The 26,333-nt window shown below is 43.8% G+C and overlaps 2 protein-coding genes and 1 long non-coding RNA gene across 3 annotated transcripts in view; 1 reads left to right on the forward strand and 2 right to left on the reverse strand.

Annotated features, from left to right (window-relative positions):
- The window catches only part of Wdr47 (WD repeat domain 47), a 49,705-nt gene extending 48,461 nt beyond the window's left edge, over window positions 1-1,244 (reverse strand). The window contains exon 1 of the mRNA XM_048443519.3: window positions 1,078-1,244. The gene's annotated coding sequence lies outside the window, so the exon portion shown is untranslated. The remainder of the gene's footprint in view (window positions 1-1,077) is intronic.
- A 197-nt stretch (window positions 1,245-1,441) lies between these two features.
- On the forward strand, window positions 1,442-10,154 carry LOC148119376 (uncharacterized). The gene is made up of 2 exons (XR_015735329.1): window positions 1,442-1,557; window positions 8,540-10,154. It is a non-coding gene; the product is annotated as an uncharacterized LOC148119376 (long non-coding RNA).
- Window positions 10,155-13,290: 3,136 nt separating this feature from the next.
- Taf13 (TATA-box binding protein associated factor 13) lies at window positions 13,291-25,129 on the reverse strand. The gene is made up of 4 exons (XM_048443524.3): window positions 24,994-25,129; window positions 23,716-23,794; window positions 17,712-17,809; window positions 13,291-14,351 (listed from the first exon to the last, which is right to left on the reverse strand). The coding sequence occupies exons 1-4, from the start codon at window positions 25,018-25,020 to the stop codon at window positions 14,181-14,183; spliced, it is 375 nt and encodes a 124-aa protein (XP_048299481.1). The 5' UTR covers window positions 25,021-25,129; the 3' UTR covers window positions 13,291-14,180.
- Between the last annotated feature and the right edge of the window lie 1,204 nt (window positions 25,130-26,333).

The following is a 26,333-nucleotide window of genomic DNA, read 5'->3' on the forward strand; positions in this document are numbered from 1 at the left end:
CCAACACTTGAGACAAAAAACAAAACCAAAAAAAAAAACTGAGCCTGCATTTTCTGTGAAAAAGATTTACAGCCCTTTGAAACCTGTATGTTAATTTCTGTGTCATTAACTTTTTTATAGCATTCTATGAACTCTACAACAAAGGGGGAAAATAAGTGTCAGGATTTCAACCGATGAATCTGGGTGGAACAAAGACTTCTCCTTTCATTATGCAGTGAGAACCAAGTTGCCAAAAAAAAGGAAACCAGAAGCTCCCCTCAGACATCATTCGCAGTTGCTAATTGCATGGCTGGATGTATAGGGAAAAATCATCAGGTCACACACTAGCCCTGCCTACCTTGGTCCCTACTCCTTTGCCAAAGGCGTCGTCCCAGAGCTAGAGTCCCAATCTTTTTCTCCCCAATACAGCTAAGAGGCTTAATCCTTTGAGTTCCACAACCCCGCTCCGGTGTCTTTTACGCAGGCGCCCCCCCCCCCGCAGCATAACCCGCGATCGAAATTCAGACGATGCCCCTGTCCCCACCCTCCCAGACCCCCGAAGGCCTGCTCCTAGAGACCACTGACGTCAGAAAGGGCAAACCAGAACACCCCCCCCCCCCCGTGTCTTCCCCCGAGTCCCGCCACTCCCTACCATTCGCCGAGCCGGGAAAGGGACAAGAGCGCAGCCCTCGGTCTCGTTCCAGCCCAGCCCAGGGGCCAGGCAGATGCAGCGCAGTCAGCCCGCCTCGCGCCCCTCAGCAGCGGCTGCGAGGTGGGTACCCTATGCCAGGGCGAGGCGCATCGCTCCGCCGCCGGAATCGGGCTGGCAACGAGAGGAAGGTGTGGTCCAGGAGCGGCGGCCTGGAGAGACGGCCTGGCGGGTCCCAGGTCCTGTCCCCTGGCCACCCGGGCCTCACCCGCGACCCATCTACTCGCCGTCGCCACCCAAGCCTACCCCAGACACCCCTCCCGGCCGCGACCACCAACCAGGGGGCCGTGGGGGTCTGCGCCTCATCAGGCTCGTGACAGGTGGCGATGGGTGACCATGGCAACCCACGGAGCCCGGCGGCCCGCCCCCGCCTTCTGGAATCCACTCACCTGAGGGCTCCGGGCGGAGCCGGCAGAAGCGGCGGAGGGAAACGCGGTAGAGAGGCCGGCGGCCGGAGCCGCGAGGCAGCCGATCCCCCGGCTGAGGCGCGAGCGCGAGGGCGGCGGTCGGGGCTGAGCAGCCCGCACGTCAATCCATCAGCTCGGCAGCCGGTCTCCGTCGCGTCCGCCCCAATCCCGCCTCCGACCGCTCAGCTCCGCAGACTGCGGTTGTCAAGCGCCGCTGGAGCAGGGCTCCAGCCGCCAGCTGCAGCCAATCACTGCCCGTCCCCGGGGCCGTCTCAGGACCCCTCCTCTCCTCGCGGGGCGGCTAGGCAGGTGCCTGCGCAGAAGAGACTCGGCTGGGCTGGCCCGGGAGGATAGGGCGGGGCCTGCGGGCGGGGCCTAACGCGGAGGGGCAGGAACTGAGATTGGGCCGCCGGGAAGCTCCTGGCTTTCAACTTCTATGCCCTTAAGGATTTGGAGGTGCCGGTAAGAGGATGCAGGCCCAGAACCATCGGGTGACGCTGTGTCCCAAAATAGCGTGAATAGGTGTGGTGGTGTGAATGAGAATTACCCCCATAGACTCATATATTTGAATGCTTGGTCCTCTGTTGGTGGACTGTTTGGGAAGTGGTTCGCAATCTGGGGGTGGAAGGACTCTTTTACAGGGGTCTCATATCAGATCTCCTGCATTTGCATTATGACTCATAACAGTAGCAAACTTATGAAGTAGCAATGAAAATAATGTTATGGTTGGGGGTCATCACAGCATGAGGAAGGTATTAACAGATCACAGCTTTAGTAAGGTTGATAACCACTGGGTTAGGAGGGGTGGACTGCTTGGAGGAGGTGTGTCCCTGGCGGGTGGACTTTGAGGGTTCAAAAGCCCAGACCATTCCTAGTTTTATGTCTGGTGCTTGTGAATCAGATGTAAACCTCTTAGCTACATACAGCCTGCCACGATGTCATGACTTACTCTCTGGAACCCTGAGCCCAAAATTAAATGCTTTCTTTTTAAAGGTGCCTTGGTCACAGTGATTTGACACAGCAATAAAAAGTAACTACACAACAGGTCTGACATTTCCAGATGTAGAAGACCTCTGTGCACTTCTAATATATATATATATGATATCATACATATCATATATACATATATATTATGACTTCCACTGTTATTCTACTTTATATATATGTATTACACATATATGCCATATATACATATATATTATGACTTCCACTGTTATTCTATTTTATATATATATATATATATGATTTTTTTTCGAGTGCTTCTGCCTCCCGAGTGCTGGGATTAAAGGCATGCACCACCACTGCCCAGCCAATAATTTATTAATAAAGGTTAAATTAAATAAATCTTGCTTCCTTCCTCTTTTCCATACTCTACCTCTTTCCATGAAATCTTAGCGGCTTGTCTGTCCCCTTCCAGTTTCTTTTATTTATTTTTGTTTTGTTTTTTTTCAAGACAGGGTTTCTCTGTGTAGCTTTGGAGCCTGTCCTGGAGCTAACTTGTAGACCAGACTGGCCTCAAACTCACAGAGATCTGCCTGTCTCTGTCTCCGAGGGCTGGGATTAAAGGTGTATGCCACCACCTCCTGGCCCCCTTCCAGTTTCTTAATATGTAAAGCTAATCCTTCCTTGAAGCACTTCTCAGGGTCACTGTTTTCCTGCCCTTTTACTTACAGCGGGAGCCTCGCTCCTACAATACTTGTGTAGTGGTGTTCTCCCAAATATGTGATGCTCACGGAGCTGAATTAAAGCTTCAGGATTGTAACAATATAGATAGAAGACACCCTTGGCATAATTTTGTCCAGCCAGGTGTCCAACACTCGGAAAGCAGAGGTGAGCCAATCTCTGTGAGATTTGGCCAGCCTGGTTTACAGTTAGTTAGGGGTACAAAGTGAGACCCCTCCCATCTAAAAATAAAAATTATCCAGTTTAAAAAAAAAAGCCAGATGAATCACAGCACTTGAGAAGCAGAGACTGGAGGACTGAGTTCAATGTTATCCTCAGTTATACAGAGTTCTGGGTCATCCTGGGCTACATAAGGCTCCATCTTTTCTCCAAGAAAAAGATGGCTCAGCAAGTCAAGCCAATGCCACCGAGCTGATGTGTTAGAGTCCTCTTTCCAGTGGATAACCACACCCGATTCAGGCGCGCGCTTTCCCGAACTCGGGCCCACGAGAATGGACGATTGTCCTGAGGGTTAAAAGAGGCACACACAAAAAGAGACCTTTGCTCATTTACCAGAGTAAATGGCCCTTTATTAAACTCAAGTCAGGTATTTATACCTGTGGGCTAGAGGGATCGAAAGGGCAAAGCCTCCTCCCATCCAGGAGCAGGAGGAGGGGATCACAGGCCCCAGTAAAGGAAAACTCCTCCCACCCAGAGGGGGCTGGGGAAACTGGCCTCTGTGGGAGTTTTTCCCCAGGCAGGTGGTCGAGGGTTCAAGGCAATGTCAGACAGGTTAGATGGGCCTTGGCGCCTGAGCTTCTTTGAGGCAGGTTGAGAAATTGCCATTTTAAAGTAAAATAGATCCCTCAGGCTAATGTACCAGGCTGTAGCAGAACCAAGGACAGAACTAGCAGGAAGCTTAGCTGGTTAGCGTAAACATTATTTGCATCCAGTATTTTGGTCTCAAGGATCAGGGAGGACAGGGTCCCACACTGATGGTCTGGGTTTACTCTCTGGTAGTCATATGATAGGAGAGAACAAACTCCTGCAAGTTGTTCTCTGATCACCATGTGAATGCTGTGGCTTGTTCAAGGCCAGGCATGTTGGTGCATCCCTTTAATTCAGCAGGATCAACAGTATTGCATGTTGGAGGCCAGCCTCAGCTCAGCTACATAGTAAAGCCCTACCCTGTATCAAAATAAAATGGCACTGGAGAGATGGGTCTGTGGACAGTGCTTGTCATGCAATTGTGAAGATCAGGGTTTGGATCTTCAGCACCTATGCAGGACTGGTGGCTGCCTGTAATTCCAGAGATCTAGAGGCAGAGATGAGACCATGGGGGTGAGGAACACAAGCTGACTAACTGTCAAGGTCTGGGTTTAAGGAGAGACCTTGCCTTGATAAATAGGATGAAGACACCCAGTGTCAACTTCTAGCTCCCCATGTATATATAGCACACATGAAAAAAGGAGGAGAAGGGAAAACTGAAAAGGTAAGACAGAGTTTAAAGGAAAAGTCATAGGGAGAACATTTTTAATTTCAGGGGGGAAATTTTTAAAAATCTGAACTTCAAAACATCAATTTCTCAGTTCACCTATCAATTTCTCACATTTCCTGGAAGAAAATCATATAACAAGTATCTTAATCACTAGTCTATTGATGTAAAGGGACACCATGACTAAGGCAACTATTATAAGGAAAGGCATTTAATTGGGGGCTGGTTTACAGTTTCAGAGTCCATTATTGTCACGGCAGGGAGCACCGCAGCAGGCAGACAGACACTGGGGCAGTAGAGGAGAACTGCGTGCTGATCCACAATCGAAGAGAGAGGCTCTGGGCCTGGTGTAGGCTTTTAAAACCTCGAAACCCACCCTTCAGTGACACACTTCCTCCAACAAATCCTCACTTCCTAATCTTTTCCATCCTAATAGTGCCACTCCCTGGGGACTAAGCATTCAAATATATGAGCAGATGGGACCATTCTTATTCAACTACAAGCCTGGCAGCAATGAAACTATTCTGAAGAGAAATGTGTGCCCTCCTCTCAGTTACCAGACTTTTGAGAGACTAGTCCCTAGGACATTGGAATTTCCGGGGCTGAGGGAGATCTCAAAGCTGGGAGCAGGAAAAGGCTGAAGTTGGTGCCATCCAGAGGAAGACTTTGCAGGAAAGAGATTTCACACAGTGTTGAAAACTGGTTAGACTGCCTGGGAGCAGAGGCCCTCTGCTCAAACCTAAACTTCATGTCAGTACCCTGAAGACAGACTTGGAGGGCCACCGGACTCTGTCCTTCTCCCTAACATGGTGACATTGAATGTGGTCTTTCTCCGCTTCTCACTATTACTTGTCCATTTAATGAGCATATTGAAGTGGCATACTGAGGATAGGTAACGACTTAGGTTATTAGGGTTGCCAGGCCCCAGGTTCTGACCCGAACAACTCTGCTAACATTGATTATGAACCTTCTCAGTGACGGAAGAATTGGGAAAAGAAATACAAACACAGTTGTTTAGGTGGACGCTCCCCCTCCGTCCCTCCCCCTCTCCAGACCCTGCCTTCAGAAAGGCCTCCAAACAGCAGCTCCTCCCCCTGAGATGCTCTGGACCATGCCTACAGGGTACTAAAGACCCAGCCCCTAGACCTGCCTCCCCTGAGAGTCACCGAGGAGTTGCTCTGCTCTGTTTATTAAACTTGGTCTTATTAATTTGGCGGATTTGGTTTATTGCATTGGCAGAGAAACCCACAACTGGGAATTTTCAAAATACTTATCAACAATCTGACATTACCTAAAGTCCTCATGTCTAAAAAAAAAAAATGCTATGTGGAATGTTTGAACCTAACAAGTGACAGAATGGTAAATCCTGGAAATAGCCTCACTATTTTGCCAGGATGGTTGGCTTGCACTGGGCAGTTTCAGCCACACCTAAATTTTGCCTGTCAGTAGCAACAGCATCTAACTATTTAAATCTTCAGTGAGATCTAGAAAGACACCAACCATGTCCAATCAGATAAGTGTGAGCAGAGTCAGAAATGTGGTGGAAGGAAAACAACATCCTGTCTTTCTGGTACTAGGTTGGTTTGGGTCCTCAGGAAGCTCCTGCCCTCTTCCAAAGCCCAGAGGGCCTTTACTCCCACAGGCAAGGCTCCATCCCCCAGCTCACCGGTCTGGACTGGTCAGATATGTTCAAGGTCAGTCCTGAGGGAGTGGTCCTGAAGCTCTGGAAATCTTTGTCTCAATGACCAACCGAACCTCAAATTAAGGGAAAGAACCTGCCCCATACTATTGTAATACATATTTGTCTGCAGCTGGAGGCCTAGAAGCTCCTCTTTGTTTAAAATGGCCAATTCAAAATTAGGACAAGGGCACCTATTCCAGAACACCACCAAAGCACTGCAAATTCCCAGTACTCCATAGGAAAAAGGGCCTTCAGCTCCTGAATCCCCCTCTGCTCTGTGGGGAGTCTCTCTGTGTGCTTGCTGTATATGTGTATTCACTTTTAATAGTTTGTGCCTACTGCTGTGTGTTATATCTGAGATTTTTTCCCCTGCCTTTTATTTCTTTAATTGGCTGAGAAAAACAAACATGATCAAGACGCCTAGACAGTAACATCTAACTCTTAAAACCTTATTTCCCACCCTACTTCCTTGTATCAACCCGACATTTTAGATTAAAGAAGGTGAACCTTACTCTGATGAGGTAGGGGGGAAAGGAGGATTTTGTTTTAGGTATGTTATGTCCCCCATACTCTGACATAGTACTACAGTATACATCTAAATTTTCAGTAAGAAAGAGCACTGTTAGAAGCAAATACATACTATTTATTATCCTTCTGGGGAAAGGAGGGACAAGTAAGAAATGGACCAGACTGGAGTAAGCAGCTGGTACACCTTACCACTCATACGTTGACAACATGTTGACAATTTAGGTAAAAGCCGGAGGTCCCTGTAGTACCCCTGCCACTACAAGGTGGTACGTGTGCAGGGAACTAAGCTTGGAGACTGAAAAACACACGCACAGACAGACAGACAGACAGACAGACGGGGACACGGGCCATCCTTGGTACAAGAATGCCAATACCCACTTCACTGTGCTCAGGGGCAGCTTATATAGGGACCCTTAGCCACGCCCCGCTCTCAGGATCTTTTAGCTGCAGACTCATCAAGCGCAGAGCAACTGCAGCCACAGGGTCGAAAGCAAGCAAAGAAAGTCAAGGGGCCAGGGATCTGCAGCTCCCAACAAATTTATGTTTTTGCTTCCTAATGAAACATCAGCTCTTACTGTCTGACCTTAATATCTGGTGGCCTAAGGGATCTCCTTTCCTTCTATACTCAGCCAGTGTTAAGATTAGATCTTTTTGGCTTTCACTCCACTAGCTGCATAGCAGCAACCTGTTTAGAGAAGACAAAGCTTTCTTAGACGGACTGTCCTTAGATCCAGAGGTGCCGCCTCAGCTGCTCACTAAATATTACCTGAATGCCTACTGTGATTCAGAAACTAGGCCAGGCATCGTTTGGAAGCGCAGGTTCTAACATGACAAAATGACTCATGGCGCCCTATGACTTAAATGTCTACAGGCTAAGGTGGATGCTTTTAAATATGATTCTTAAATCACATTTCTAAAAAAAGCAAATAGGAGCTTTTGGTCCCTCACCCCATGTCACAAAGGAATCTGAACACAAACCTAAACAGGGAAATTTTAATCCAAGGTGTTCAGAGAGAGTTCAGTGGGAATAAGGGAACTTGGTTGAGAGGGGCCACTCAGGTTACCAGAGCATAAACACACCAGAGTTTTGTGCTTTAGGGTCAGCAGCATCCTGGCCTTGGGAGAAAGAATTTTACTACTATCACTGCTTCTTTTTTTTTTTTTTTTTTTTTTTTTTTTTTGCCTACTACTCTAGGCGGATCTACGGTGGATGGTGGAAGCCTGTGTGTGGGCATTCTGCAGGCCGGTGGGGGGGGGGCGCTGACAGGCGGTATAAGGAACTACTTGCTCTGGGCTGGGAATCGAACTCGGGTCCTCGGGCGGAGCAGTCTGGCACTCTACCCCATGAGCCGTCTCTCCGGCTGGTCACTGCTTCTTCTTATAAACAGGTTCAAGGATTAAATCCAGAGCCAGATGTGGTAGCCCCCATCTAAATTCCCAGTAGCAGGAGACAGGAGGATCAGAAGTTCAAAGCCAGCTTCTTCAACATAGGGAGTTCTACAATAATAACCCGGGCTACATGAGACCCTGTCTTAACTCTTTCCTCCCCAACCTCCCCCAAACAAAGAAACAGAGTCACATGGATCTACCAAGGCTCCTTAACAAAGCTTACATTATACATGCATGGTTACATCTAGTTTTAAAAGCATATCATTATTTCAAATAAGAAAGATGGTTTTATTTATATTAACATTTGAGCACTAATAAAGGTAATTTTGTGAAATAAAAAATGTTCTAGGGTCAATAAGAGGGCTCTGTGAACTAAAGCACCTACAACCAAACCTGGCGGCCTAAGTTTGACCTCAGGAACCCACTTGGTGGAGGAAAGACCCAACTCCCACAAGCTGTCCTCTGATCCCGACATGAGTGCCATGTAATGCATGCACACAGGCAAACATAAAAAAAAATAAGGAATGAGCCTAAAGCCACTTAGAACTTCCTGTGGACTCTGAGTAGATGCTGTAAGTTCACATGTTGTATTTGCTGCTTTTTTTTTTAAACAGTGTGACCAAATACCTAACAAAAGCAACTTATTTTTTTGTTTTTGTCTTGTTTCTTGCTTTTGTTTTCTGAGACAGGGTTTCCAAAAGCAACTTACAAAGCTTTATTTTGGATCAGGAGTTGAAGGGATACATACAGTCCATCATTACAGTGGGACACGGTGACCTCTACACTCAACATTTAAATAAGTTAGATATACAATGTCATCTTAAAGTGACAAGCAGACACTATGAATGAGCCTTGTGAAGGGACATGAAGATCAAGCCAAATTTCCAGCGCCAGCAGCGAGACAAATTATCTGCAGGCATTTCCTGGGCAGTCCACACCTCTGCGCTGCTCAGACCCGGGGAGCTGCTCCATCTGTCTCCATCTGATGCTCTGGATGTGCACGCCTGTCACTTCCCTCATTAGATTTACCCTGCAGACTGCTTCTGTGTCTTTGTGTCTGCCTAGAGGCAAGAAGACAAGTCTTAACATTTGTGAGCAGGTATTCACTTCCTTCTGTCACTCTCCTGAGCACGTCTTACGTGGCTCCACTCTGGGAGATGGATGTGTCCACCATTTGCTAATGGAAGTTGGTTCAATACTACTCTCAAGAGACAAGTTGGCAAAGAGTTGGTTATTTGTTGAGGCCGAGGCTCATTCTGTTATTCTATTCTGACTATATATATATGCAAAACCAAAGACCTGAGGGCACCTGTGCCCTCTAATCATCATTGTTCAAAAAAAAAAAAAAAAAAAAAAACCTCAGTGAAAATGGATCAGCTCTGTTCAGTGCTACACTGGTCACTGTCATGGGGCTGAGGATACATCAAGGGCAACTGAAAAACTCCATTTCCAATTTTGTTTAATTTTACTGAAATTGTTACACATAGTGTCTATTCTAGATGTTGGAAGGTAGCTATCATGCCTTACTATAAGAACTCACAATTAATAAACTCTGTGTAACATCCCCTTCCCCAGGATGCAGGAGACTGAAGCAGGAGGATCCTTGAGTCCAATCATGGGTTCAGACATACACACAGACAGAATATTGTATACATAATAAATAAATAAATATTAAAAAAAGAAAAAATAAAAAGCAAAACAACAAAAAAACTAGTATAAACAGAAAAGGAATTTACTGGCTTATTTAGTTGAAACACAGGAAAGAAAGGATGGAACTGACCTCAGGCTTGACTGGACTCAAAGACTTAAGAAGAATCAAGAATATGGGTAACAGTTCTAGGGTTCTATCTTTAACAACTTCAGAACGAGGAAGCTGTTGCACTTCCTAGTTGTGGTGGCGTTAATGATAATGGCTCCCATAGGCTCCCATTTGATTATTTGGTCCCAGTTAGTGGAATTGTTTTGAGAAGGACTAGGAGGCTTGAAGGGGGGGGGGGGTGTTCTGTACACTGTGAATGTATGTTGTTCCCATTGGTTGATAATTAAAGCTGCTTTGGCCTATGGCAAGACAGAATATAGCTAGGCGGGAAATCCAAATAGATACACAGGAGAAGGGCGGGATCGAGAGGAATGTAAACCAGCTGCCAAAGAAGAAAGATGCCAGCAGCAGCACAAGGAGAAAGATCCAGAACAGAGATAACTCCACGGCCACGTGGTGACACACTGATCAGTAGAAATGGGTAAATTTATAAGAGAGAGTTAGTCAGTAATAGGCCAAGTCATCAGCCAAGCAATTATATTTAATATTTGCCTCTGAGTGATTATTTCATAAGTGGTTGCGGGGACCAACAGGCAGGAAAGAAACCGGTCCAGTGGGACCAGGGAAGACACAAAGAACTTCCAGCTACAGAGGTGTGGCTATGTTGGAGGAGGTGTGTCATTGCGGGTGGCCCAGTCCCCAGCGCCCTCCCCTCAACCTTTCAGATCTCATATAAGCTTTTGACTACTGCAGTAACACCAAGCCTACCTACCTGCCTGCTGCCCTGCTCGTCACCATGATGGTCATGGACTTACTTTACCCTCTGGAGCTATAAGCTAGCCCCTAATTAAATACTTTTATCTTTGAAACTGCCATGATAAAGCTGGGTGGTGGTGGTGCACATCTGTAGTCCCAGCACTTAGGAGGCAGAGACAGGAGGATTTCTGTGAGTTCAAGGTGAGCCTGGAGTTCCAGGACAACTAGAACTGTCACACAGAAACCCTGTCTTGAAAAAAAAATTAATATTTAAAAAGTTGCCTTGGTCTTGGTGTCTCTTCACAGCAATAGAACAGGAGCAGAAACATTACTACAGAAAATTTCAAGTAAGAGAATTGTTTTGGCTCTCACCTCCTCCCATTCTGAGGTGAAGCTGTTCCTCAGTGGATAGAGTGCTCACCTGTCATGCATAAAGCCCTGGGCTTGGTCCTCAGCACTTTATAAACCTAGTGCAATGCACACATATAATCTGGACCTCTGGAGATGGAGGCAGGAGGATCACCAACATGAGATACATGAGATCCCTGCTGCTACTCCCTCACCCCAAAAGGCATAGAGTAGGCCTGGAAAGTAAAAAGGAACGGGAGATTGGCTCCAGACCCCATTACATGGTGGCTGTGAGCCACCATGTGGTTGCTGGGAATTGTACACAGGACCTTTGGAAGAGCAGGCAATGCTCTTAACCTCTGAGCCATCTCTCCAGCCCATATTTTTGGTTTTTTCAAGACAGGATTTGTCTGTATCTTTGGAGCCTGTCCTGAAACTAGTTCTTGTAGACCAGGCTGGTCTTGAACTCAGGGATCTGCCTGCCTCTACCTCCCAAGCGCTGGGATTAAAGGTGTGTGCCACCACCACCTGGCTTTATATTAATTTTATATTCTATCACTTGGCACCTTAAAAAGTCTTGAGATTAAAAACAAAGCAAATGCACACAGTGACAGCGGTAAATGTAATCCTAGCATTTGGCAGGTGGATGCTCGAGGACGGAAGTTCAGTTGCTCGGTGAGGCGGTTCAAGGCCAGCCTTCACTATAAGGGACCATCTCCAAACATCTCTGTAGCACGGATTCTAATTGGCATAATAAAAACCCAGAGTTAGATATAGGGGTTAAAGCTGAAGATTAGAGAAGCAGGGCACCAGCCTCTAGAGAATTCTTTCACCTCTACCAATGCTCAGACCAAAGGGACGATCCTATCCTCAGACTGCATCTCCAGACTGCACTTGTCTCTACCAAACCTCAGACTACACTGAGCTCCTGTCTCCCCCTTCCTTACATTCCTCGCGCCTCCCAGCCAGATCCCTTCCTGTCTCAACCTCCCTAGTGCTGGGGTTAAAGGTGTGGGACTCCCAAGTACTGGGATTAAAGGTTGAGTCATAATCTTTTGACCTCTAGTGGCTTAGTTCTGCACTCTAATCTTCAGGCAAGCCTTATTTTTTAAAACACAAACAAAATATCACTACATGTCTCCTTTCCCCTAAAACAAACAACAACAACACCATCCCAACCAGGACTGAATCAGTTCAGCAGTTTCGAGTGCACACTGCTTGCAATGACCAAAACTTGATTCCCAGGCTTCACATCTGGTAACTCCAGCTCCTGGGGATCTGAATCCTCTGCTGGTCTCCTTGGGCACATGTACTTCTGTGTATATACCTACACATAGATACACAAGTGTGTGTATGTGTGTGTGTGTGTGTGTGTGCGCGCACGTGCTATTTTAAATTATATGTTATATATAAACAGTAAAATTGTCACATGGGCCTGGGTCATTAGTAGAAAAGTAAGGCATTTAAAACAACTGGGACGTTGAGGCAGGGAACTTTTCTGAACAAAGTAGATAAAATTGAATAGTACTCAGTATAAATTCTTTAGTACATTTTTCAGAATAGAACAGGCCCTGATTAGCAGAAATAGCGACAGATGGCTGGAAATGGTTACACATGCCTTTACTCCCAGCACTGGGGAAGCAAAGACACGTAAACCTCTATAAGTTCAAGGCAATCCTGGTCTTCATAGCAAATTCTAGGAAAACCAGGGCTATATATAGAGACCCTGCCTCAACCCTTTCCCCCCAAATCAAGACAAGTATTATTCCACTGCCATGCTCTTTTAATTTTTAAAATTACATTTATTTTGTCTATGTGGGGTAGAGAAACATGAGCATACCAAAAAGAGTGTGTGAGCAGATGCCAACCCAAAGGCAGAAGTTGGCTCCTCCTTTTACCCCTGGTCCTAGGGGTCAAAGTCCGGTCGTCAGGATTGGCAGCAAGTCCATTTACTCACTGTTTCTTCTAGTCAGCTCTCAAACGTCATTTTTTATTTAAGTAGACTGAATAGCTCTTCAGTTGCTGTTTGTAAATTTATGTTTAGGAATATTCTGCCTGCATGCATGTCTGTATACCACTTGTCTGTCTGGCACCTGAGAAGGCCAGAACCTGAATCCCCTGGAACTGGAGTTAGATGGTTGTGAGGCACCATGTAAGTGCTGGGAATTAAACCAGAGTACCTCTGGAAAAAGTAGCCAGTGCTCTTAATTTCTGATCTGTCCAACCCCTTCGATTGATTTTTTTAAATAAAATAATCAGGCCAGCTATCTCATCATCAACTGAGGTGTAGTATAACAATAAGATAGAAAAGGCTTTATGTTATGACAAGATAAAACAGCTAGGACTGTCATACAGTAATGGATGCAATATCATGGGAGGGGGATACAAATCACAAACTCAGTCATGTGGAGGTGCGCGCCTTTAATCCCAGCACTCAGGAAGCAGAGGCAGGCGGATCTCTGAGAGTTCGAGGCCAGCCTGGTCTACAAAGCAAGTTCCAGGACAGGACAGACTACAGAGAAACCCTGTCACTAAAAAATAAAAATAAATAATAGACAAATAAATCACAAACAAGTATTTATGTGTTTAATTCTTCATCCTTTATTCCTTGTATGAACAGATTAAACAGGTATTTCCCCAAGTACTGATTTAGTGATGTTAAGAAGCACCAGTAAGTTTCACATAGTAACATTCAGTAACCTCTTTAAATGAAATTTAAATCCTTATTATAAGCTAAATAAAATAATAATTTAATGCAATAAGCTAAATACACACAAAGCCTGCATATCCTTACCTATGAAAATGCTTGCACAGACACATACTGGTTAAATCAACTATACATTTTTACAATAACAGTAATCACATTTATGTCAATAGAACACTACCCAAAATATCTGTCCTGACCCCAGGTTTATAAGCTTTGCCATCCCTGCTACTGAAAGCACTTATTTTTAGAAACTTTTCTGTCACCAAGGAAGATGAGGTCCACTAACACTTAACAAATAGTAGTTTCTTAAAAAAAAAAAGTTCTTCAGAAAAGAATATTAAAACAAATAAATATTCTTACAAGAACTTAGTTCCTTAAAAGAAACACAAACCAGTTCATTCTCTAAGAACTTCTCCCACCACTGCCATAAAAACTTGAAATACATAAAGCATGAGTCTCAACCTTCATAGCCAGAAGGACGTTTAGATTGCACACTATGCGGCTATGGCACAGAGATTGGCATACACAAGTCCACGACACGCTGCCTTTTCAGATGGAAACGCACAACTGGCGATACTTCCAGGAGTCACTGAATCCCGGTGAAGAATTCAAATATAAAGGCAGGCAATGAAAGGCTCAAGTTACAAAGCGAAAACTGAAGACCTCTTTCATTGCATGCCTAGCTATCGTATTACTGTAGACAAGTTATAATGTATGGTTTCCAAATAAAATAACAAAATTTCAGATATTACGAACGGTGTCAAGATCCATAGTTGGCTTCGTCAAAAGCTTTTCTAGCCCGTTTCAATTCTTCATTCATAGTAAGTAAGTCTTTAACTCTCGCAAACTTCCTTGGGTCCTTTCGAATCAGGAAGACAATATCTTCAACTTGCACTCGACCCTGTCTTCCGATTGACATTGCCTTGTGAGTCTATGACAAGGAAATACATTCAGTTTTTTTTTAAATATTTATTTCTTTATTTATTATGGATACAATATTCTGTCTGTGTGTGTGTCTGCAGGCCAGAAGAGGGCACCAGACCTCATTACAGATGGTTGTGAGCCATCATGTGGTTGCTGGGAATTGAACTCAGGACCTTTGGAAGAGCAGGCAATGCTCTTAAACCACTAAGCCATCTCACCAGCCCCCTACATTCAGTTTTAAAAATCAAATACTTTTGTGTTTTAATTTGCTATAAACATGCTGGTGAGGGTGAGAATTTTCTAATTATAGCTACTTATTTGTGAACCATCTGTATGTCCCTTTTCTTTTTTTATGTATTCATGTACTTTATGTATGAGAGTGCTCCATCTTGATGCACAACAGTAGTCTGATCCTATTACAAAGGGTTGTGAACCACCATGTAGTTGCTAGGAATGAATTCAGGACCTCTGGAAGAACAGTTAAGTGCTCTTAATGGCTGTGCCATCTCTCCAGCTCTCCTTGTCCCTTTTCTATTACACAGAAGTATTTCCTTTATGAGCTTATTTATTTATTTATTTTTACAATAAGGACACTACAACTACCAAAGTGAGCTGAACAAGGTGATGTACACCTTTAAACCCCGCACTTGGGAGGTAGAGACAGGCAGACCTCTGTGAGTTCAATGCCAGCCTGGCTTATATAAACATTTATATAGCAAATTACTGGTTTATATAGCAAGCTCCAAATCAGACAGGGTTACATAGTATGACCCTGCTTCATAAATAAATAAGCAAATAATACCAAAACCAACAACAAAATCTACCAAATTTTGAGATACGTCCACTCTGTTTTGTGATACAGGTAGAGTTTGTTTTGCTGGGGAGGGGTGGTCTTGTTAAAGGTGTTCTGGGTGCTAGTGAGTGTGTAATAGAGATTAAGCAAATAGTAACACTGGGGTTTAGTAGCTTGGAAGGAAGGGAGATTTCTGGAGGTAAATAGTAAGACTGGTCATAACACTGCTTAGACCTTTAATACCACAATCCACACTTGGAGACACAATTGTAACATTTGCTGTTCTTTTGTTTTTGAGACATGGTCTCACCATAGAACCTGGAACTCACTATGTAGACCAGCCTGGCCCTGAACTCAGGCCTACTTGTCTGATTCCTTAAGGTTCATCTTTTAGACAAGCCTCGGCTAGTCTTAATTGAGGCGATCCTCCTGCCTCGGCTTCAAGTTCTGGGATTACAAGCATTTAGCATACTGCCCAGCTTTGTTTTTGTTTATTGAGAAAAGTCTTGCTATGTAGTAGAGGCTGGTCTTGAAACTGGTATCCTCCTGCCTCAGCCTCCTGAATGCTTAGCATGCTGAGATTAAATCCTCTCATACCTGGCTGTTTTGTTAGTGCTTGGGATTTTGTTTGTTTGTTTGTTTCATTCCATTTTATTTTACTCTTTTTAGACAGTCTCATTATGTAGCTCTGGATGGTCTAGAACTTGCTATATACATAGACCAGGTTAGATTTTTTTTTGTTAAACTTGTAGTGATCCTGTCTGCCTCTGGAATTCTGGGATTACAGGTCTGATCCACTATGTCAGACTCTGCCATTTAATATGGTGCTGGGGACTGAACCCAGGGCCTCGCACATGCTAAGGGCATGATCTATTACTACAACTGCCAATGTTTTCCTTCGGTGCTATATTAAACCCAGGCCCTTAAACACACGAGGCAAGTGTTCTTCACCAAGCTCAGCCTTAGCCCTTGCTAAGAATTTTTTCACTTTTTTTCTGTAGTAAAGAAATAATCCAAAATAAAGGGTGAACACTCATAAGAACTAAATACAACCAAATTCAGTAACCCTATCCCTGCTTATATATCCAAACAAAGAAAAGGAAGAGATCCATGAAAGTGGTCATCCAAGATGTCAGACGCAAGGTTGGAGACATAACTTGGTCATAGTGCATTCAAGGGGCCCTGAGTTCAAACACCAATACCACAGAACAAAACTACCTGGTGTGGGAAATCCTTCTGTATATGTGTTACTTTTATTGGTTAATGAATAAAGAAGCTGGTTTCGGCCAATGGCTTAACAGAATATAGTCAGGATAGAAATCATATAGAGAAAGGGTGTGTGGAGCCAAGGAGAAGCCACGTAGCCACCACTGGGGACAGATGTGTAGGAACCATGAGCCTCGTGGTATAAAATAATAAAAATGGGTTAACTCAAGATGTAAGAGCTAGCCAATAAGAAGCTAGAGCTAATAGGTCAAGCAGTGATTTAATTAATACAGTTTCTGTGTAGTTATTTCGGGTCTGGGAAGCCAGAAATGAACAAGTGGCCTCCTACTACAACTACCTGTAAGTGACTTATACAATAAGGTTATGGGTAACCACATTCAGTATGATAACCAAATATGGTAAAGCAGTTGAAGCTCAGTTTGATAGTTTGCCTAGCGTGCACAAAGGCCTGGGTTTGGTCACCAGCAGCGAAAACTAATGGGCCTGACAGCCTGTATTCCCTGCTCAGGAATCGGGGCAGGAGGATCAAAGCTTCAGAGTAGCCTTTAGGTACACAGTGAAGTCAGCCCGAAATACATGACACCCTGTCTCAAGGGGGAAAATTCATATGAATTTATATGGCTACTAAAATAATTAAGATTAAAACACATGAAACACATATTATAAAACATTTAAGAGTAAAATGAATGTCATTATAATCACTATTGTCGAAAACATTATGGAACTTAATTTTATTTTTCTTTTCTTTTTTGTCTTTGGAGAGTGTTCCCAAAGATAAAAAACAAAACAAAACAACAACAAAAACCTCGAAGATAAAGTATGTAAACTGTACATACTTTAAAATAAATACTGGAAGGGAAAGAAGTTAGGCTGTATGAGATTATGGGCAATATTTTTTCATTTTATGTTTTAACAAATAAAACTCAGAAGCTAGAGAAATTGCTCAGTGCTGTTCTTCCAGAGGACCGGAGTTCAATTCCCAGCACTCACATGGCAGCTCACAACCATCTCCAAGTTCAGGGAATCCAACCCTCTCTTCTGGCCTCCAAGAACACCAGACACACACATGGTACACAGACATAGTTGTAGGCAAAACACCCATATAAATAAAATGAAATAAATCAAAAAGCAAATAAAGTTCAGAAGTGCTGGAATACATTTATGCAATCTCTGTTATTAATGGCAACTTAAATTAATGACAATAGAAGCCATGAACTTGCACAAAGTAGGTACTCAAATGGATAGCTTATTTCAAAAGTTTTAGTGTTAAAGCTTAGAATTTCAAATCTTCAATTAACTAAAACAGTTACAAAATTAAAAAAAATAACAGTTACACAGCTGTCTTACCATTTCAGTAATGAACTCAATGACAAGGTCTTCAAGAATATCCACCGACTCAGTGTAAGGATTCTGGTCATCCCCAAACCCATACATCATACACCGTACTGTGAAAGAACAAGAGCTTTGGTTTACTCAGAGACTGACTAATTTCATCAGTATCTTTCCAATAACAACTAGAATTAAACCAAACTATAAACAACAGTTTGATAACATAATTATAGCCGGGTGAGGTAGTACATGGCTTTCTAATCCCAGTAGTCAGGAATCAGAGACAAGTGAATCTGAGTTCAGGTCCAGGATGATCTACATACTAAGTTTGTTTCAAACAACAAAATACTTCAATTGTCTCTCCAAGTAATGGATTTTGGTATAAAAGGTCTATGCAGTCTTATGGCCAGACTTACTATTTAGCCTCCAGAAACCTCCCTTCTTCCTAAGCTACTAAACCCTAATATTGTTATTTGTCTAATCTCTACCACCCACTCATTAGCCATCACAAGAACACCTTTAAATATAGTATGGACAAAGCCAGCGACAGTGTAGCCTTCCTTTCTTTCCTTTTCTTTTTATGCTCTGGCTGTCCTAGAACTTGCTCTTCGGACCAGGCTGGCCTCAGACTCACAGAGATCTGCCTGCCTCTGACTCCCAAGTGCTAGGATTAAAGGCGGGTGCCACCACACCTTGTCTGAAAGATTAGTCTTTCCTGAAAGTGATGAAGTGTGGGCATGGGAAAAGAGAAGGCAGAAGGTCTTCAAAATTACCATAAAGGGCATGAGATAAGTGTTTCAATTACCTTCTTATAACAAACAGGCTGAAGATGGTTGGGATAGCACATGCCTTTAATCCCAGCATTCGGGAGGTAGAAGGAGGATCTCTGAGTTAGAGGACAGCCTGGCCTATAGAGTGAATCCCAGGACAACCAGGACTACACAGAGAAACCCTGTCTCAGAAAAGCCAAAGAAAAAAGAAGCAGGCTGAAGCCCTTTCAGGCTTCATCTGAAAGAACAGAATATACAAGAGAAGAAAAGTCTAATTCAGAGTATTAAAAATAACTGCAAATAGCTAAAAACTTGTTTAGTATTTCCTATAGGCCAGATACTATTTCAAGGCTTTTCATATATAATTCAATTCTTATGCAAGCCTCTAATTCACCCCCATTCTATGGGTGAGAAAACTAGGGCACCAAGTGAAGTGACTCACCCTAAGGTCACATAGCTAGTTAAAAAACAAACCTTAAATGTGACCCAGCTGATCTAACACAGTTAGCAATGCTCTTCTTTGTAGCTTAGAGCAGACAGGACTCCTAAGGACGTATAACCTATGGTTGATATAGTCCAATTCCTTTCACAGACAGGCTTCACACATTCCTGTACATATACATTTTCTGGGAAGAACTGTAATTTTGATTAGGTTTTCAAGGGGTATATGGGGCTAGAGAGATGGCGCAGTAGTTAAGAGCACAGGCTGCTCTTCCAGAGGACCTGAGTTTAATTCCCAGTAACCTCATGGTGGCTCACAACCATCTGTAATGAGATCTGGTCCCCTCTTCTGTCCTGCAGGCATACCTGCAGGCAGAACATTGCATACATAAGAAGTAAATAAATAGTTTTTTTTTTTTTAAATAAAGAGGAAGTTGAAGACCTAAATTCAATCCCTGGAACCCATGTAAAGATGGAAAGAGAGAATGAACTTCACAAAGTTGTCCACTGCTTTCCTATGCATCATAGGACATGCATACTCATAATACACCAATGAACATATAATAATAATAATTCCAATAATAATAATTAAAACTTTAAAAAAGACAGATTCAGCCAGCTGTGGTAGTGCACACCTATAATCTCAGTAGAAGCAGGTGGATTTCTATGAGTTCAAGGCCAGTATGGTCTACAAATAGAGTTCCAGGACAGTCAGAACTGTTACACAGACAAAAAAAAATAATTATAATAAATAAAATAAAGAACAGTGTCATTATGCAGCTCTGGCTGACCTGGAACTAAGTAGACCTGGACAGCCTTCCCTAGTGGTGGGATTAAAGGCAAGTACTACCATGACCAACTATATATAGATATTTTTAAAAAGAACTTAGATCACACTTCTAAAAAAAAGAAATAGGCACATTTGTAATTTCTTTTACATTGTAATTCCTTTTACATTCATTTTGTTACTGTTAACAATATTTCATTAACTGCTTGGGAGGTGCTGAGGCAGTGTTTCTCCATGTAGCACAAATTCATAATCCTCCAGAGGATTGGGGTTATAGATATGTTTCATATATTCAGCCTTAGAATAATTCCTATTTAGAAGCAAAACTGGCAGAGGCAACCAAAAGTAAGAAAAGAAAGGGGTGACTTGGCAGCCAGCCTGGAGTACAGTGATCTCTTGTGTTCAAAATGCCAAGAGACTGTAGGTCCCAACACAGAAGGAAGAAAACAAATACAGGAGAATATAAATATTTTCACTTTCTTTTTAAATTCTATTTTGAAAACTTGCCTTTTTAAGAGACAATTTTAAGCTTACAAATGAGTTATAAAAGTAGGAGAGTTTCTATATGCCCAATATCTAGCTTCCACTCATAGCATTTATACAACAAATATTCATACTAAGAAACCAACATTAGTACAAGTACCTTGTTCAGATTGTACTTATTTTTCTGAGGTCCACTTTCTGTTCAGTACCCTTATGTCTACCCCACCCTGCACCAGAGCTTCGAACGTGCTGGGAAGATGCGCTTACCACTGAGCCACATGCCCTGTGGCTCAACTCCAGACCCCACCTTACTTCCTTGTCACACCTCTGTAGTTTTCTCCAGACAACTGGTGACAGCCCCTTAACTCTTCCCTGTCTTTTGAGACCCCAGGATTATACCGAGGCTGGAATACTTTTACACTATTAGGAAGGATCTCTCATGTCAGAGGTACATGCCAATACATCACCCATGATGCTAACTTTGACCATTAGCTAAACTGATACCTGTTATAATTTCCCACTGTAAGTTGTTTTTTCCTTAAATATTTGGGGAAGACACGTCACAAACATCTTGATGGGTATAATTCACCTACTTCATTAGGAACAGAAAACTGGCATTATATAAGATGCACATGTTCAGAAGTTGGCTGTATTTGATCAAAAGTAAGGGCACAGAAAAACGGCAGTGGATGCTTTGAAACTGTGTTGCCACACCAAAAGGAAATCTGCAGAATTGGGGATGTGGCTCAGTCAGGAGGGTTTCTGCCAGCATGCTCAAGGTTCTGAGTTGGATTCCCAGTATTGAAAACTGGTTGTGGCAGCACATCCCTGTAATCTCAGTTCTTGGGAAGTGAAGGCAGGATCAGAAGTTCAAGGTCATCTTCATTTACAAGGGAAGCCTAGGCTATAACACACCTTCTCAAAAAACAAAGGAATAAGCAAACAAGGACCACAAAACCCGATAATGTGGAGTGGGGGACACTCAGGAGGGCTCAACTCTTCTTGAATAACTACAGGCAACTAAAGAAAGGGAGGAACAGTCTTCCCAGAAATGAGCACATCAACTGGTTATCCAAGACCAATGGTCAGCCCTGAAATCACACATACAACTAATACCATACAGACAAAGCAAGTTGTACTAACACATTTAGGAGTGTGAACTTGAGAGAAAAGAGTATATGGGAGGGCATATGGGAGCGTTTGGAAGGAGGAAAAGGAAAGGGGAAATGATGTAATTCTATTATAATTAATAAAATTTTTGTCATCACAAGGTTAAAGCAATTGAAGCTGAACTAAAAGTTTGAAGGAGAACACTAAGTCTTTAAGTACCAGTTCTAGAATGCTAGGCTAGAGTGCTTTGGTGTAAGGATTTTTTTTTTTTTTCAAGACAGGATTTCTCTCTTGTAGCTTGGAACCTGTCCTGGAACTTGCTCTGTAGACCAGGCTGGTCTCAAACTCACAGAGATCTGCCTGTCTCTGTTTAAGGGCCCTTTTCTTATCTTCTCATGACATGAAGTAAAACCACACACGAATCATGCAGTTAGCATCACAGAGATAGAATAGGAAGTGGTCAGGCTTATAAACAAAAAATGAAGATACTGGAAAGAATTTCATTGTTTCGAGACAGGCTCTCATGTAGCACAAGCTGGCTTCCAGCACACTATGCAGCTGCAGATGACACTGAACTCCAAACCCTCCTCTCCCAAGAGCTGGAGTACGGCTACGAGCACGGCGTGTGCCTGGGGAAGGGTTTACAGCTGAAAGCTCATCTTGCAGTTTCAAGTATTTCTAGATACTACTGCATTCAGGCATAAATCTTATGTTGCTGAGCTTCTCGGCATGGAGATGCAGAGTACATTCTCTTGGTGCCTTTCAGAAGTCAGTATGGGCCATAACAAGGAGAAACAGCTAACCTTGCTGCTGCCCCAAAGGGCCTACCTTGTCTGCTGAAGGAGTAAGACAGAAGCCTAGTACATTACAATCTCCAGTCACTGTTAGTTCTGCACACTTCATCACCTTCTGCCTGTTTACTGCCTTAGCCCAAAGCCTCAACGTACATCACTTGAGAAGTGGATATAAGAGGAAGACAACTTCATGGTGATCCTCAGCTACGTAATGCAAAGCCTGTCTGGGATACATGAGACCCTGCTAAAAACAAAACAAAAGGGACCACAGCAATAAAAAATGAACCAAAACAGGCAAAGGGTGGTGGTGGTGTTCAGGATGCACCTCAGTTAGCAGCTGAGTGCCAGCCTAACACACACAAAGCCTAGGTTCAGTTCTCAGCAAGGCATGAACTGGGACTCAGGACACAAGTCTCTGAGTCTAGCACCAGGAAAGTAAAGCAGGAGGATCAGAAGTTCAAAGTCGGGACTGGAGAGATGGCTCAGAGGTTAAGAGCAATGGCTGTTCTTCCAGAGGTCCTGAGTTCAATTCCCAGCAACCATATGGTGGTTCACAACTATTTATCATGAGATCGGTGCCCTGTTATGCCCTGCAGGCATGCATGCAGACAGAAACACTGTATACAAAATAAATAAATAAATCTTTAATGGGGCAGTGGTGGTGGTGCACGCCTTTAATCCAAGACCTCAGGAGGCAGAGACAGGCAGATCTCTGTGAGTTTGAGGCCATCCTGGTCTACAAGAGCTAGTTCAAGGACAGGTTCAAAAAAAAAGAAAGAAAGAAAGAAAGAAAGAAAGAAAGAAAGAAAGAAAGAAAGAAAGAAAGAAAAAATAAAAAGAAGTTCAAAATCATACTCAACTATATACCAAGTTTAGACATAAAACCCTACATCAAGGCTGGGCAGTGGTGGGGCACACCTTTAATCCCACCCAGCACTTGGGAAGCAGAGGCAGGTGGGTCTCTGTGAGTTCAAGGTCAAGCCTGGTCTTTGGAGCAAGTTCCAGGACTGGCTCCCTAGCTACTGGAAAATCCTGTCTCATTAAAAAAAAAAAAAACCTAAACAGAACACCCTACTTCAGCTGGGTGGTGGTGGCCCACATCTTTAATCTCAGCACCCAGGAGGCAGAAGCTGAGTTTGAGATCTGAGTTTGAGGGCAGCCTCGTCTACAGAGCGAGTTCCAGGGCAGGGCCGGGGGGGGGGGGGGGCACACAAAAAAAACCCTGTCTCCAAACAAAACAAAAAATAAAATCCTGCCCCCCCCCAAAAGGTGATCTCAACCACATTCATCATCTTATATGACATACACAGAGAAAATTAGTACATATGATTCAAAAATAAAGTTATGCTGGGCATAGGGGTACATACCTGTAAGCCCAGTACTTGAGAGCTTAAGGCAGGAGGATTGCTACCAATCCAAAACTAGCTTGGGCTACACGGTGAGCACCAGAGTAGCCAAGGGTATATAGACTATCTTTTGAAAAAACAAGCAAAACAACAATAAACAGGGAACTTTATAGGCAAGTCTGAGAACACTCTCCCTTTAGGCAGAATATGCAGAAAAATACATCTACTTTAAAAGGACGTGTTCAAAAGCTTTCACTATCTACGATAAAAGCATTGCAAAGTACAACTTACATTCTTTGGAGAAAAGTCTCTTTCTCTTCCCCTGTCCACCTTCTGCTCCTCCTCCAATTTCTTCATTTTCCTCCTCAAACTAGAAGTTTAAAAACACATAAAGACATGTCAAATGACTGTCCTGCAATTGATAGTCCACTGAGTTTCCCTTCTCTCCTTTGGTGTGGCCTATGAATTGAACCTAAGGGCTCAAGTCTAAACAGATGCTCAACTACTGAACTGCACCTCAGCACCATTTTTGTCTTTTTTTTTTTTTTGGAAAGACACCATTTATGTGTATTGTGTGTGCCTACATTGACCATGTGCCTATTGGTGACCAGAGGCCAAAATAGGGGGTGTTCAGTCTACTGGAGCTGTATCTATAGGTGACTGTAGATTGCCAGATGTGACAGGAAGTATTCTTAACCACTAAACTATCTCTCTAGGGTGTTATTTTTAATTTTTTTTTTTGAGACAAGGTCTCACTATGTACCCGTCTGCCTGGATCTCAGAGATCCACTTGCCTCTGCCTCCTGAGTGGTGGAATTCAAGGTGTGCACCATCACACCCAGTTGAGTATCCCTTTCTGGTATCAATAGTAATAAACTAAACCAAACAGCACAGAATCATGAAACTTAACATCAAAAGGTCCTTAAGACCTGGTCCAATTCTCAAGTCCCGCAGAAAGGCTTCTACTATGGCCCCTAACACTACACCTTACGTGTGTAAAAGTTCTAATGACCTTGGGTTCTGGGTTTTGTTTTTAGTTGTCTGACTATTAGGCAATACTGCAGTAAAAGACCTGCTACTGATCTGAAGTCTACTCTCTGCTGTCATCGGAATCAACACCTACTAAGGACCTACCAATACAGGGCTAAAAACTTTCCTTAAGTGGGCCTGATCCTAACTCATGACAAGAAAACCGATGTCTGAAGTTAAGTAACTCTCTCATCGAGAAAAATGAGTTTGGACTTCAGGCTTCCTGGCTTTACATTGTTTTTTCTGTTTCTCACTAGTTTTGTTAGCAGCTGGGCTGCTGGTCCCGCAGTATTAGCTCTGATCTCCCATAACCCTCCTGGTGTCTTCGAAGTATCTGGCAGGCACAGATCAAAGGGAAGTCAAGCCCCCTTCCCACTCCTTCCCATCTTGCCGGTCCCACGACTAAGGTAAATCTGAGGCAAACACTGCGAGGCCCCCACACTCTCGGCTGGATTCCCTGCGGAACGTGAGGTTCAGGCGGCCTCCACCAGGGAGTCCGAGGGAGTGAGGACACAGGCTGTGACAGAGACGCTCACTCACGGTGGGGTCTTCCTCCTCATCTGCCATCCTAGCTGCCCGCCAGCCTCCTGAGCGCCGCCCGCGGACCGCTAGCGGCTTTTTATAAGATCCGGTGCGTCACTTCCGGCCAGGCGGGCGCTGCGTCGGCACAAACGCGCCTCGTTCTCCTCCGCCCGTCCTCCACACTGGCTAAAAAGCCGTGACGCGCTCGTAGGCGTGGACTCCAGAAGAAGGAATTAAACAGTAAGAAGCCGGGTGTGGGATGCCGTCCTGCACGCGGAGGGTGAGGCCAGAGGCTCTCGGATTCGAGAGCAGTCTAGGCTACGTGAGCCTGCGTCTCAGATTTGTACGTACGCGTGGAGGTTTGTACATGCTTGTAATTCCAGCTCCGGAGAAACCGATGGATTTTACCTTCCGGGGCTGATGCACTCAAGTACGCAAGCCACACAATCTGTCATACAGCGTTTTTAAATATAATCTTCATGTGTACGCGTGTTTCGCCTGTATGTGTGCAGAGCTAAAGAAGCCAGAAGAGGGCACCCGATTTCCCGGGGACCGGGGTTAAAGATTGTGGGTGCTAGGAATCAATCCCAGGTCTCTGGAATCTTAACCACAGAACCGTCTCTCCAGCCCCCGTTAGTACACATAACTTTTTAAAAATATATAATAATTTATTATTATTATTACTATTATTAAAAAAGAAGGGCCGGAGAGATGACTCAGCCAGTAAAAGCTCTAGCGGAGTAAGCCTCAGGACCAGATTCAATCCTTGGAACTTGTATAAAAGATGTAAGGTGAAGCCGGTGGTGGTACCCGCCTTCAATCCCAGCACTCAGGGAGCAGAGGCATGCAGAGCTCCATGAATTCGAGGCCAGTCTGGTCTACAAGAGTTAGTTCCAGGACAGGCACCAAAGCTATAGAGAAACCCTGTTGGGGGGGAGGGGAGATGAAAGGAGAGAAAACTGATTACACAAGGTTGTCCTCTGGCTACAATAATAAATAAAAAAAAATTTAAATTACAAAAGAGCTGAACCTGGGCCATGGTGGCGTACTCCGGAGGCAGGGGCAGGCAGATCTCTGTGAGTTCGAGGCCAGCCTGGTCTACAAGAGCTAGTTCCAGGATAGGCTCCAAAGCAACAGAGAAACCCTGTCTCGAAAAAAAAACAAACAAAAAAAAAGCTGAATGCGGTGATGCACGCCTATAGTCCCAGCCTCCAGAGGCAGAGGCAGGAAGATCTCCATGAGTTCCAGTCAAGCCAATGGCTACATAATGATACCATGTCTTTAAAATTAAAAAAAAATGCTCATCTAAATCCCAGCAAAATTCTTCGAACACCTCGAAAAAATGGTACTCAATTTCA

This window comes from Myodes glareolus, chromosome 17 (genome assembly GCF_982192425.1).
Source record: "Myodes glareolus chromosome 17, mMyoGla1.1, whole genome shotgun sequence".
Lineage (NCBI taxonomy): Eukaryota > Metazoa > Chordata > Mammalia > Rodentia > Cricetidae > Myodes > Myodes glareolus.